At 41.2% G+C, this 14,413-nt stretch overlaps 1 protein-coding gene across 1 annotated transcript; it reads left to right on the forward strand.

The window, feature by feature from the left end:
- The first annotated feature begins 3,225 nt into the window (after positions 1-3,225).
- lrrc8da (leucine rich repeat containing 8 VRAC subunit Da) lies at positions 3,226-12,948 on the forward strand. The gene is made up of 2 exons (XM_075484057.1): positions 3,226-3,560; positions 9,373-12,948. Coding segments are annotated over exons 1-2 (2,553 nt in total). The 5' UTR covers positions 3,226-3,559; the 3' UTR covers positions 11,925-12,948.
- Positions 12,949-14,413: the final 1,465 nt, after the last annotated feature.

A 14,413-nucleotide genomic window follows, 5' to 3' on the forward strand; every position in this document is an offset into this window, starting at 1 on the left:
ACATAGTTGCCAGGAGTATCTGGGCTTGTCAGCAGCTGTCCCCACCAGCAAAGCCAGAGAGGTGTTCAACCACTGCTCTCTTACCAAGCGATTACAGCTTATACCTCTTCCTCCTCATCTCCACACCAACCATATGTCTCACCACAATCAGATCTAATTGTTAACCATTAGGATGATACAATCAGGCAAAGGTCGGAACCCAAACTGGTTTCTTGTAAACATCTAATAGTAAATAATGTTTTGGCATGGAGTGAAAGGACAAATGGACTTTCAATATAATTTGATAACAAAAAGTCAGAAATTAGTGAGTTTACATGCATCAAAACCAGTTTATTTGTAAAGCATGTTTCATACGCCAGGTACTTAACTTATGTGCTTAACAGATGGGACAATAATATGTACTGGTCAAATAAAAATCTAAATCTAAACTAGAAAGCTGCAAGCAGCTGTGAGCGGGACCGAGGTGTGCGTACGTTGGGATGTGCATACGTTGGGGCATGCGCTGGACGCTGGAGCTGCAGCTCTGCCCACACGCAGGATACCCTCTGCATATGAACGAGCACATAATAACCCCAATGCGGAGAGGTTTTTGAAAATTTCTAGGGGACGCCACTGAGCCATTTATCTCCGCCCACATACGATAGTCTTTACATACGTACGAGGTCGTCAGGGTGGACGTGTGTGCCAAGTTTCATGACTTTGCGATGATGATAAGGCTTTCAAATCAAACACCATCATAAGATTTTCACCGCCTGGCCACGCCCACACCGTTCAGAGTTTAGAAAGGTTTCTTCATGATTTTTTCCCCCCGTGTCTTAAGAGTAACCTGGCCAAGTTTGAAGCTTGTAGAATTAAATATGTAGGAGGAGTTCGATCAAATGCGAGGTGTGGAAAAAAAAAAGACGTTTCTGTCCATCAGCAGGTGGCGCTGTTGGTTGATGTCACTATTTTATATGTGCGCGTTCAGGCTGGGTCCAGCATTCACTGCATGGAGTTTGGGTAATGTATGTGGGAGTTATAAGCGACTTAATTTTTTATGGCGAGTCATAAATTTGAGGCGTCGCCACAGCCACGCCCTTTGAGGTTTGAAAAAGTTTCTCCATGATTTTTCCCCCCCATGTCTTAAGAGTAACCTGGCCAAGTTTGAAGCTTGTAGCATTAAATTTGTAGGAAGAGTTTGATCAAATGCGAGGTGTGGAAAAAAAAAAGATGTTTCCAACCACCAGCAGGTGGCGCTATAGGTGGATGTCACTGTGATAATATGTACGCGTTCAAGATGGGTCCAGCATTGACCGTATGAAGTTTGGGACAGATTGGATAATGTATGTGGGAGTTATAAGCAACTTAATTTTGAGTGATGGCAGTCATCACATTTTGAGGCATCACCAAGGCCACGCCCTTTAAGTTTTGAAAAAGTTTCTCCATGAATATTTTCCCCCATGTCTTAAGAGTAACCTGGCCAAGTTTGAAGTCTGTAGCTTTAAATCTGTAGGACAAGTTCGATCATATGCAGGCGGGAAATCGGGCAAAAATGGCACGAAAACGCACTTTTCATCCAATATGGCCGCCTTCCTGTGGACGTGGCACATTGGCGGCAAGAGACTTTTTTGTGCGTCTGGGCATGATGATGTAACCTGGTTCTCACTCACGAAGTGTAACGAAGATGCACGAAGCACGAAGGGTCTGCGTGAGAGCCAGGCTAATGATGATGGAGTGTATCAAATTTCGTCGTCCCACGCGAAACTAATGCTATTGAGTGGACCATTTTTAAGCATCGCTACAGAGTCAATGAGCGACTCCAAAAAATATAAAGTTTAGATTCCTTCATGTCGTCGACTGGCAGGTGGTGCTCGCAAAATTTCATGAGTTTTCGCATACCTTTTGCAAAGAATAAGAAAGAAAGAATAATAATAAACCTTACAGATACTTGCAGTTTCACTGCTCGGTCCCTAATAATATGACAACATCAAAGAATTGAATGAAAATATTACAGTGTAGTCTATCATCAGTCTACTTTTACAACTAGACACAGTAGTATCAGACCTGAGTTGTTGGGGAAAGAGTTCCAGAGAGCAGAGTACACCTTTTTGTTGGAGGTCTGTATAAATTCACCACTGAGAATGTGACACTCGGCTCTAACACATGGCTCTATTGCAGAAACAGGAAATTGAGAGAAAACATAGACTATATAGATGTGTATACATTTGTTTATTTAGTCTACAGTCATGTACCACTTCCACGTGTCATTACATCACAAAACTGACTCCAGTCACTACTGTTCTTTCTTTTCTCTCTCCTTCGTTTTTACTGAACGGGGTTTGCGTGAGTGGCAGCAGCAAGCAGCCCAGGACCGGTTGAAACCTGTATGGATTGAAACCGAGAAGACACCTCCTCCACCCAGTGCATCATCAACCAGATCCAGAAAAAGCTGGAGTTTATGCACGAGTTCAGCTGCCTGCACTCAAAAAGAAAGACTGGCAGATAACGAGTCTGAAGCCTTAATAAAGCGGCTGATATTTCAGATAAGTCTCGAGAGCGGAGAAAGCTGATGCTGCATTCATGACCTGTTCGAAAGATTAAAGAATTAGCTGCAAAGTTTTTTCGGTTGGTGGTGGTCAACATATTCACTTCAGGGCTCACATCCCAGTTGTTTCACTTACTGAATAGTTAATCGATTGTCGATTGAAAGCCATACATATTAAAGTAAACGTTATGCTGGATCATTTGTCATGACTTGCTACCACCCAAAAACTGCCAAATGTGACAAACTGGGTGTGCATAGATGGGTGTGAACGTTTTCTCTTATAATCCCAGGGTTCCATCCGTCAATCGACCATAGTTGTAGCTGTCTAACTCAAGCTGGAAGTAATTTTAAACCGAAATGATGCAATTTCAACGTTTGTTTTTTTGTAACTTCCCCTATGTTGTCTGAGTCAGTACTTGTTTGCTTTGTAAGAAAATAACGTGAAACGTACCAATACTGCTTGGCAAAAAAATGAATGGATAATAGTTTACATTTTATGCACCAATTGGATAAAAAAAAAATGCACCGTTGAATAGACATCTACATTTTCGCCGAAATAGTTACTTTATAGGGGTTAGTCGGCAGTTGAACGTATCTGTCTGGATGTATCGCTGTCTCCCCACAGACCCTGAACGCAGCATCAGATAAACTGGCAGGCGGTGTCTACGGGAAGTTGTTATAATGTCTTCCTCCAATGAGAAGCGCCCAAAACACCCACAACAGAGCTCTATGCGGCTCCATATTGGATCTGCCTTTTCTTAGAAATACTGCTCAGGAGGTCTACCTATGCATATTGTCTAACACACAGAAAAGCAGTCGACTCCGCTCCGCGCGTTCAGGTATGAGGGCAACAAGCCGACCCGGCGTACAGTCACGAACAAATGTTCTCCAGAGCTTTGCTTTACTGAGCGGCGTCATTCCCACAGTTTTGAACGGTTCGGAGAAATTAGGTTAAAGACGCACCTGAGGAGCGGATGGAAAACCGGCATGCAAGGTGAAGAAGAAATAATTGGATTGAGTTAAAGTCATACGGACAGTAAGTATCTTCTCTTTGATAAAATGTTTTAATACACTCTTGGAAATTCACGCGAAGCATATTAATTACCAATAACTTGACAGCTTCCTCCCACTTAAACAAGTAGATAATTGTTTCCAGAAACTGGTTAGCGGGTGTGAATATATAATGCTGGGACACATGCTGATTCTTTCATTTCACATGTCTCAAAAAGTCACCTGACCCAGAACAGCAAAAAGAAAAAAAAAAAAAAGAAAAAATCGCGTGAGCAAAAATGTCAAGTGTATCATCGAGCAACCATCGAATTGTCTGATTTCCCTTTGTTTTCTCGTGTGCTACAAAAGTCTACTGTAGGTCAAAATTGTCCCTTGAAGTCTGGAGCTCCTGTTTTACCCTCAAACATGAGTTTGACTTAATGTACAGCAAACTCTCTGGTAGCCATCTTAGAACTTAGAATTTATCTTATTGAACTTGACATGCAGAGCAGCGGATGCTGTCACGTGGGAGCTTCAGTTTTGCACATTCAGCCTGAACGTAACATGTTCCTCCTTGCCCCAACAGCCTCACCAACACACACACACACACACACACACACACACACACACACACACACACACAGAGTCAGCCATCTGAGAAAAGACGAAGGGAAGGTGGATAAATATATGGAGCTGCTCTCAACTTTGTGTTAAATGTGGCTCATAAACTTGCACTACTAAATTTAAGCAAAAAAATAAAATCTGCCTGAACAGAACTATCCTATCCAAAATAAAAAGTAAATTACTCTACAGTTGTACACAATTAAAGGCACACAAAATTAATGGGGGGGTTACAGTTTACACAAGTCGATTAACAGACCTGACAACATGTGGCCTGCAGAACAACATTCAAACCAGCCTGCTAGTCCAACCTAATCCAATTTCGCATGTTGTCAGATGGTTGAATACAGGGGTCCGTTTCACAAAGCAGGTTCAACCAACTCTGAGTCTATTCCTGATCTCTGAGTTGATCTACTCTGAGATAGAAAACTCTGAGTTTTCGGTTCCAGAAACGCTGATTTGAGTGAGTTTAATCAACTCTGAGTAAGTTCACCTTGAGTTTTGCGTGTGCGCCACAACTTTAAAAAGCCAGCATCAATGGAGCCCCGATTCCACGAGTCACCATGGCAACGGGAAAGAGGAGGGGCTACGTTTTTCACCAACCTCGAATTGGAAATCTTAATGCGCTCATACGGCGAGTTTCAATACGTTTTTAGAAAGAAGTGCAACACCGTTGCAGCAGCAAAAGTGTAAGTTTAAATGTAGTCCTTTGCAATCACAATAATATTACAGGGGAAACTGCTTGAATGGTAGCCCATTCATTTATTTAATTTAGGTGCAATCTCGCGGGGGAGAAGCGCACTTGGCAGCAGTTTAAGATGAAATATAAAAACATTGTTCAAACAGGTGAGACCTCGGCATGGAGGCTCATTTTGATCATGTTTTACACTGTAAAATAAATATTAAGTGGCTATTTGACTGTGCAGTTATTTTATTCCCAACATAATACTGTTTTCACACACATAAATGTCTTCTCATCTATATCATGTTCTGTTAAATAATTAAGCCTATTTAAACTAACACAGACTTCTACTGAGCCAACAGAAAGAAGGCAGATGCCCGTAAAACCGGTGCTGCCCAGCACCGCCACCTCTAACGGGAGGCCAGTGGCTGAGGGAATCCCTGGGGGGAGTCCACCCCCAAGACACGAGTGCCTTCATAAAATATATAATAGGCCTACAGATATTTTTTTAAGCCTATTCATACAAATAAAATACAAAAGTAAATAAACACAGTTAGCTCAAGAATAAACTTAAATGCCTAATACCTAAACCAAGTCAACAAAATAAACAAATCACAAAAGCAAAAAGAACTAATACAAAAATTAAAAGACTCCATAGTCTTCCCCCCCATAGTTGGTATCACCCAATCAGTCTGGGATTGGAGTGGAGTGCTTCGTTTCAGCCCAGTCCAAGCAACTGTGTGGCTGCAGGTGTGGCCATCACAGTCTTTTATGTCTTTTTTTCTTTTGTCCCAACAAAATTCTGATGGTGCCGCTCAAAAAGATGATTGTCTGTAAATGCAAAAATCTATGCGCGGTCTGATAACCATCTCCGACGAATATTTATTTCTCTGCGCGATAATGCTGCACCTTCATCCACGGGATCGTTGTCAAAAGGACATGTTCGTGAAAAAAGTCGCCTCCTACTGTGCCTAATGGACTTATAGAAGTAGAAGAACTCGCTCTGCTGACTGAATGAATGTGGCTGAAAGAGGGCGGAGACAGAGAAAAACTCGAGGTTTCTTGAATAAAACCTGGTCCCGACCAGGTTAGGTTCATAGAGTCTGTTACTACGGTAACTGACCGAGAGGTTAAAGCTGCAGTCTGCAAGATTTGTTGTTGTCATATGTAAAGTCCTACTTTTTGGCATTTTAAGAGTTTACATGATCTATCAGAACGCTTGAAGTTGAAAACGGTGACCTCCGTAGTCGCAAAATGCAAGAAATGCTTATTTTTTAACCAAAAAATAAAAAGTTATTCAACTTCCTGTCCCGCCCCTTCAAAACACATGAGAACTCGTGCACGTCTACGTGCACGCCAGATGCGCCTACACGACTCCTCATTCATCAACTCACCTGTCATTTGCGATCATGGAAGACACAGTGAGTAGACTAGCCCGAAATGAAGTTCAATAGTCCAGATAAATAAGCGTGGGGACGAGCCTACCTTGTATCGCGTGTGCACAATCGGTGATTGACAGGCAGCAGAGCCCAGCTCGTAAACCTGATTGGTTACCTTTTACCGGTCCGGTCTGCAATTTTGTAAACAAACCTGCTGGCTTTGGAGGGACCTAGCGGGACATATAGGGGACCTAGAGAACTAATTTTTTTTTGTATTGGGGTATTTAATGTACTACTTTCAGAATCCCCGGACAGTTCCAGGCATTATGCTTGAAAAAGAGTTGCAGACTGCAGCTTTAAGTTACCTCTCTTTGTGAAACAGGCTAGAGTTACCCCTCTTTCTCGGGGTTGAGTTACCTCCCGGAAAACTCAGGGTTTCCCTCATTTTCAGGGTTAATCAACTCAGAGTTTTCACTAAACCTGCTTCGTGAAACTGAACTCAGGTCTTGAGAACAGCAGATGTTTCAACCTGTCATGGTCGGAAAAAGCACAGGTGTTACAAATAACATTAATGATGGATCAGATCTTTTTTCTAGTTTCTTTGGAGCGCACACATTGCACTGCAGAGCTAGCCTGATAAACCAGCCTAAATGGATTGGATGTCTAATTTAGTCTGGCACCGATCAATGGATACAACGGAACATTGTTGATGAGCACAACCCGTTGTCTTTCAAACCGCGTCTGTGCCTATAGGCCAACGCTCTGACCAATCAGCGCAACTGACTGTGACGTAGTAAGCGCGACAGAAAGCTTTGGTGGGAGGGGACTCTTCCAAAACTGATGCCAAGCACAGATTCTATAATAGGACAGATACGCCACTCACGGTGCATTTCCGGTTTCCAACGAGGCGATTTTGGTTGCAGTTCCACCCTCTTTCCACGTGGGGCGCCCAATTTTGGAGACCAGAATGAATGGAGTCCTATGGAGCTATACGCCCTTTCGTGCCCTTATCTCAAGATATAATTTTTTCTCTAGTAATTCGAATGTTGTTTTCGAAAAAGGGTGTTTAGAAAATACCCATGGCTGAGTTTTAGATTTTTAGAGCCACTCATTTGCTTAAAAAAAGGATTTGAAGTGTATATGACGTCATACATAGCTGGTCGACCAGCTGTCATTAGCACAATGCTAGCGCGTTGTGGACAACAAGAAGCCAACCAGTAAGAAATCAAAGCGATATATGTACTCGTTCAGTAGATTTTTTACTTGAAACCCATGTTGAGCTCTCAGAAACTACATTCAAATCTGAGCGCTCTTGAGGAGACTTAGGTGAAACTGACCATTTGTAGCATCTAGCTCCATAGGGCCCCATTCATTCTGGTCTCCACCGACGCTCCCAGTGGAATTCTGGTGGAACTGCAGCCAAAAAGCCGGTACAATGGGGCTTAATACAGAGTGGCAAGGCTGTTCGTTATAATGGCTGTGTGCCAAGGCTGAATCAAACGAGCACTGTTCCATTGCCGCCGCCATCTTTCTTGTTGTGCTTTCGCTTGTCTATGTTCGCTTCCACTGCCCAACGTCGCACTGCTCTGTCGTCACTCCCTCAAAACCCCGCACCAGAACCCTCTGGCCCGCCCGCGTTGATTCAAAACACATCTCTGCGTTGTGATTGGTTTAGTTGCCATCTGCCAGATTCAGGGCAGTATTTTCAAAATGACAAGTGGATCGAGGCCAGACCCAACCGCAGGCAAAACATTTTGCCGTCCAGCAGTTGGCGCTGGTTTTCCAGGCTACTGCAGAGCCTTTTTTTTTTTTTTTTTTTTAAACACAGTTATTAATTTCTGTGACATTCATGGTTTCTGTTTAGCATGCTCATGGATATTCTTTGCTTGTCTAAAGTTTCTGGATATGAATTGAGAAATAAAAGGTCAGGACATCCCTACTTTAAGGCAGACATACCCTGTTAGCTACAGGTTTTCTGTTAACAGTTTCCATAACACATTGTTGTCACTATCTAAGAAGCCAAATTCTGTATATTGACACTTTTTTTATTTAACATAGTAGAAAAGTCTTTTAATATGCACCTTTTATACAGTTGAAGACAATAGAGGCTTTAGGCGCATCTTGAAAAATGGAGTTTGCCTTTTCAGTCAAAGAAAAAAAATGTGATTAATTGGTCTTAAAAGTAGACATGTTTTTCCACCTAGAAAGGCTTCATCTCTGCTAAAATTCTAGATGTTCGTTGCCTCATTGTTTAGTGCTATGAAATGGTTCAAATGTTCCACAAAACCGTCACAGTTCTGAGTTTAAATGAGCAAAATGCTTGTCTGAAATGCCTGGTTTACTCATTGTGAATCAGATAAGATGAAATGAGTGGCAATCCAAACAGTATAGAAAGTGCCACATCCACCAAAAAAGCATTTCAGTAAATCAAACACATGTGTGCTAAGCATCTGAGTGTATCAGAAGAGCTGGTAGACTTCGGCCCACATGTTGGCCACAATGTTGCAATACGCAATGATGGCGTGGCGTTTAGGCTCCGTGGAACATAACTAAATAACCTTGTGACAGGAAGTGAGTGTTTAGTGTAGCACACCATGATCAAATTATGAAGCACACTTGAGCTCAGTTGTGCCCTCAGTTACACATTTACAGCTCGTTTAGCTGGGGCATAAATGTGGACTGCAGCTTTAGCAGAGAGTACAACATGGCTCTCCACTTTTGGCAATTTGTAGTGGATCTGACCCAGAAAAGTTGAACTTCCTGGTCTAAGTTTGCTCTAAAGAAGCCGCTGTTGAATGTCATTTTTAAAACTTCCTTTTTTTTTTCTGTCACCTTAAAGATTACTCATGACAAAAGGATGAAGTTTGTCTAAGCTTTTAGTGGACTGTTTATATTTTAACTTTGTCACATAAACAAAGTCTGCAATTTTTCAGCAAATTTCATGATTGTTAGATAAAATTTAAAATAACCGTAGAAAATGTCCATCAGTTCTTTGAGTAATGTCCTAGAATTCCATTTTTTGTCCAAAATCTATGATCAGATTACAGTGATGGTGATGATGAAATAAAGAAAGCAGAAAATATCCAAATTTGAGGACAAATACCCAAGAGAAATATGTCTAGATTTTATTAGTTAATTTTGAATAAGATTAATTACCTTTCCTCTGTCTGTTGCAGTGATGTTCACTCTCGCTGAGGTTGCATCCTTGAACGACATCCAGCCAACATACCGCATCTTAAAGCCATGGTGGGACGTATTTATGGACTACCTGGGATTGGTCATGCTTATGCTGGCCATATTTGCAATGACCATGCAGATCACCAAGGATCATGTGGCTTGTCTTCCATGTCTGGAAGAACCAGAGGAGGCCACTGGAGCTAAATCCAACTTGGCAGATGCACAGGATATGGCCTCATCAGCAGCAACTGGTGCCCCTGTTGCATTCACCATCCCATTGGTTAGCAAAGCCCCCAATGAAATCCACGAAACACAGCAACATGCTGCTGCTGCTGCTGCTGCTGCTGCAGAGAAATATACCAATCAGCCTCAACCGACGGGCATCAAAACCAACCTGGACTTTCAACAATATGTCTTTATCAACCAAATATGTTACCATGTTGCCTTGCCCTGGTATTCCAAGTACTTTCCGTACCTCACACTCATCCACACCCTTATTCTTATGGTCAGTAGCAATTTCTGGTTCAAATATCCCAAAACAAGTTCAAAGATTGAGCATTTTGTTTCTATCCTGGGTAGATGTTTTGAGTCTCCTTGGACTACAAAGGCTTTGTCTGAAACGGCTTGTGAGGACTCAGAGGAGAACAAACAGAGGTTGACAGGCACTTCTTCAACACCACAGCAGGTGTCTTTAGAGGGAAAGGATGAAGGTACAAATGTCAACCAGTCCACACCCATGCTTGGAATAAAGTTTTCTGCAGACAAGCCCATTGCAGAGGTTCCAAGCAGTATGACAATCCTGGATAAAAAGGATGGGGAGCAGGCCAAAGCCCTATTTGAGAAGGTGCGAAAATTCAGAGCCCATGTGGAGGACAGTGATTTTATTTACAAGCTCTATGTAGCACAGACCGCTGTCAAAACTGTCAAGTTTATTTTGATATTGTCTTACACTTCAACCTTTTTGGCTGAAATAAATTTCAAGCATGATTGTGAGCCTGATATAAAACAATTGACAGGATATAAAAAGTTCTTCTGTACGCACAACATGGCTTTTATGCTAAACAAGCTGCTCATTACTTACATGGCATTGATTTTGATCTATGGGATGACATGCCTATACTCTCTGTTCTGGGTGTTTCGAAGACCTCTGAAAGAGTATTCATTTGAGAAGGTGCGTGAAGAGAGCAGCTTTAGTGACATTCCTGATGTCAAAAATGATTTTGCATTCCTCTTACACATGGTTGACCAATACGATCAACTTTACTCCAAGCGCTTTGGTGTTTTCTTGTCTGAGGTCAGTGAGAACAAGCTGAGGGAGATCAGCCTCAATCACGAGTGGACCTTTGAAAAACTGAGGCAGCTTGTTACCCGTAATGCGCAAGACCAGCAGGAGTTGCACCTATTCATGCTTTCCGGTCTTCCAAATGCAGTGTTTGACCTCACAGACTTGGAAGTCCTGAAACTGGAGCTGATTCCTGAGGTAAGGTTTTCAGCCAAGGTCTCCCAAATGACGAGCCTGCAAGAGCTGCATCTTTGCCACTGTCCGGCTAAAGTAGAGCAGACAGCTTTTGCTTTCCTCCGGGATCATCTCCGCTGCCTTCATGTCAAGTTCACAGATGTTGCTGAGATCCCACCTTGGGTTTATCTGTTGAGGAGTCTGAGGGAGCTAAACTTAATTGGCAACTTGAGCTCAGAAAACAACAAAATGATTGGTCTAGAATCCATGCGAGATTTGAGGCATTTAAAGACCTTATGCCTAAAGAGCAACCTCACAAAAATGCCCACAAACATCACAGAGCTTTCGCCACATTTGATTCGGTTAATTGTACACAATGATGGTACAAAACTGCTGGTACTGAACAGTCTGAAAAAAATGACTAACCTAATTGAACTGGAGCTGTACAGCTGTGAACTGGAGAGGATCCCACATGCTATTTTCAGCTTGACCAACTTACAAGAACTTGACTTAAAGTTGAACAACATCAGAACCATCGAGGAGATCATCAGCTTCCAGCACCTCAAGAGGCTTACATGTCTTAAACTGTGGCACAACAAAATCATCACCATCCCATCATCCATTGGCCAGGTCAAGTCTCTTGAGTCGCTCCACCTCTCTCACAACAAACTAGAGTCCTTGCCTCCAGCCTTGTTCACTCTTCCTAAACTGCGCCACTTGGATGTGAGCCATAACTCCATCACGGTGCTTCCACCAGATGTGGGTCTCCTCCACAACCTCCAGCACTTAGCCATCCACTCGAACAAGCTGGAAGTACTGCCCAAGCCTCTATTCAGAAACACCAAGCTGAAGGTGCTGTGCGTGGGGCACAATGCGCTCACCACGCTGCCAGAGACCGTGGGTCAACTGGTCCAGCTCACTCAGCTGGAGCTCAGAGGAAACTGCCTGGACCGACTGCCGGCCCAGTTAGGAAACTGCCGCCTGCTTCGCAAAAATGGCCTTATTGTGGAGGACCATCTTTTTGACACACTGCCTGTGGAAGTTAAGGAGAGCATCAGCCGAGAAACAAATGTGTCCTTTACAAGTGGCTTATAGCACAACCAAACTGGCAGTGATCAGTGACTTTAGTAATGTATTTTCCATTTAAAAAAAATGTAATTAATTTACTTGATTATTTTAATGTTATCTTTGTTGCTTGCATTTTCATATAGCTGTTAAGAATCAGAGTACTAGTTGTTGGATGTGTATCCAAGTTGGCTTTCTTTCTTTTTCTTTTTTTTTTTCTTTTTTATTAGCTTTTAGTGATCTGGAAAAAAAATTGTCATATGTTCTTCTCTTTAGACCAAAACTGCTCCACTGACATGGTATGTAAATTTGTCCTTATGTTGTAGGTACTCAGGTATAAATGTAACCATAGGGAACAATCTTTTTGCCTTAACTGCTGCTATGTTTTTTTTTTGTTTGTTTTTTTTACAGTGAGGGTTTTCACAAAGAAAAGGCCAAAAATGAATGATTCATGTTTTTGTCTATTTTCATAGAGACATAGTCCCACATAGTGATTTCTAGGTGTTACGGAAGCAAACACAACGCAACACTCCCCTTTTTTATTCTTTTTTTTGTTGTTGTTGTTTTTCACTATGCTCAAGTCATTTAATCTTTGTATATTCCTCATACATTGTCTTGTAGCTAACATAATTAATTAAGAGTTGTAAAACCCAGGTGGAGAAAGACCAAGAACCCGAAATGAACCTTTAACTTTTTGTTGTAGAGATTGTACACTAAACCCTACCATTTCATTTGTACAAGAAAACCTGATGATGTAAAAAATGAATGTCCTTCACTTATAACCTTTTCTGAGACCAATGTATGCTAATAAAAGGGAAATCTGTTGGCTAGCTTTTAAATCATGTTTTAAAAACTGAAGTGTGATTGAAGCAAATCAGTAGTTGGACTGATTGTCCAAGGTATAATCACCTTAAGATGATAATGTCTGCCTTCATTCTTTCAATGTACTTCTGTGTAGGCCTGCATATAAGTATTCTTCACAGCTCATGTACCACCTTGGTGATTCCATGCTCAAAGTTCACAATTTTATGGGACAATAAAACAGGATTCTAGATGTTTGTCTAATCATTATTCGTCTCTCTAAGGTACACTCCATTCAGTGCTGTTCTGTGGACAGAACACTTTTTTAAAAATGTAACAACCTCTTCCTTTGTTTATTTAAATACAATTTATGAAATATGTTTCCCAGTTAGCTAATCAGCTTTACTGACTGATCGTGAAAAATATTCAAGGCCTTTACTTTGGTGACTGTCATTTTGTCCTTCACGCGCAAATCTGCTTTCCTTCTTAACCTGAATCTTAATTAGACTTGTTTTTTATTAGAACACTTGTTTCTTTCTTTCCTAATTTAACTAGTCATAAAAGGAAAGATAATTATGAGACTAATAACTTTAATAACAGCAACAAAGCAATGAATTATGTTAACAAGATAAAACCTTAGTAGTGGTTTGCTCTACTTTTTTCCCTCGGAGGGACTGTTCTTACCACCCCCTTTGTTTCCTGTCTTCACCAGGACATTAGGGCCTCTGTACAAGCGGAGGCTCTTTTGTTGATGTTGCCAAGAGACAAAGAATGGACAATGGTACAGTGGCCTCAGCAACTTCCAAGAAATTTGATAATCCCCACCATGCTCTTCTGCAATAAAACTTTCAGAAGTTAAATCATACTCCAGAATAGGTTTTCAGAAAGAAAAATAAAGAAATCAGTTGTAGTCTTTATTTTTCTCAACAAATGTCTACTGTTAATATGACTAAGGATTTAGTTAACCCATCCATATTATCCTATGAAAAATATTTCTGTCAAGATGAGTCCCATCAGACTTTTGCATTCTTCGGTACACTGGATTTTACAGGGATGATCCCTTAAAGATGAACAACAGCGTGCCTGAGCTTGTGAATCTTGTTAAAGAAGGACAGTAGCATCACTGTTTCTATGAAGACATTGACTACAACTTTTCTGAGAATTGACGTCAGTGTACCTATCCTTGACATTAGCACAAATTGTTTTAGTCTGGGTGCACTAACACACTTGATTCCCTTTAGATTCTGTTGTCAGCTTCATAGACTGCTCTCATCCACATATAATTTTATGTATTAAATCACACCTTTTATCTGTGAGCAGGGTCGAGGAGTGAACCTTCATTTATGTATGGTTAGATGAACCCACTCAACCCTGTATTTGTAATACCTTAGTTTAACATGGATACAACAGAATAAGTAGTATACAAGTATTTTAGTAGTATTGAGAAGTGATAATCATATTTTGATACAGAACTTCAGTGGTTTAATCTTTGAAAAACTGGTTGATGAGCTTTTTCTCTTTTTGCCTGGTTTGTATTTTCACCTTACTAATATCAAGATAAGTAGAAAGTTGATTAGTGTATGTGAGGCTGGATTACCACATAACTACTATGAGTCGTGTGTATTCTATCTGTTAGCTTTTCACAAATACGTTAAATGTACATTCTTCTGAGAATTTACTCAACCATATCCCAAAACAAAAGGTTAAGCTTATGCAAT

This window comes from Odontesthes bonariensis, chromosome 14 (genome assembly GCF_027942865.1).
Source record: "Odontesthes bonariensis isolate fOdoBon6 chromosome 14, fOdoBon6.hap1, whole genome shotgun sequence".
Taxonomy (NCBI): domain Eukaryota; kingdom Metazoa; phylum Chordata; class Actinopteri; order Atheriniformes; family Atherinopsidae; genus Odontesthes; species Odontesthes bonariensis.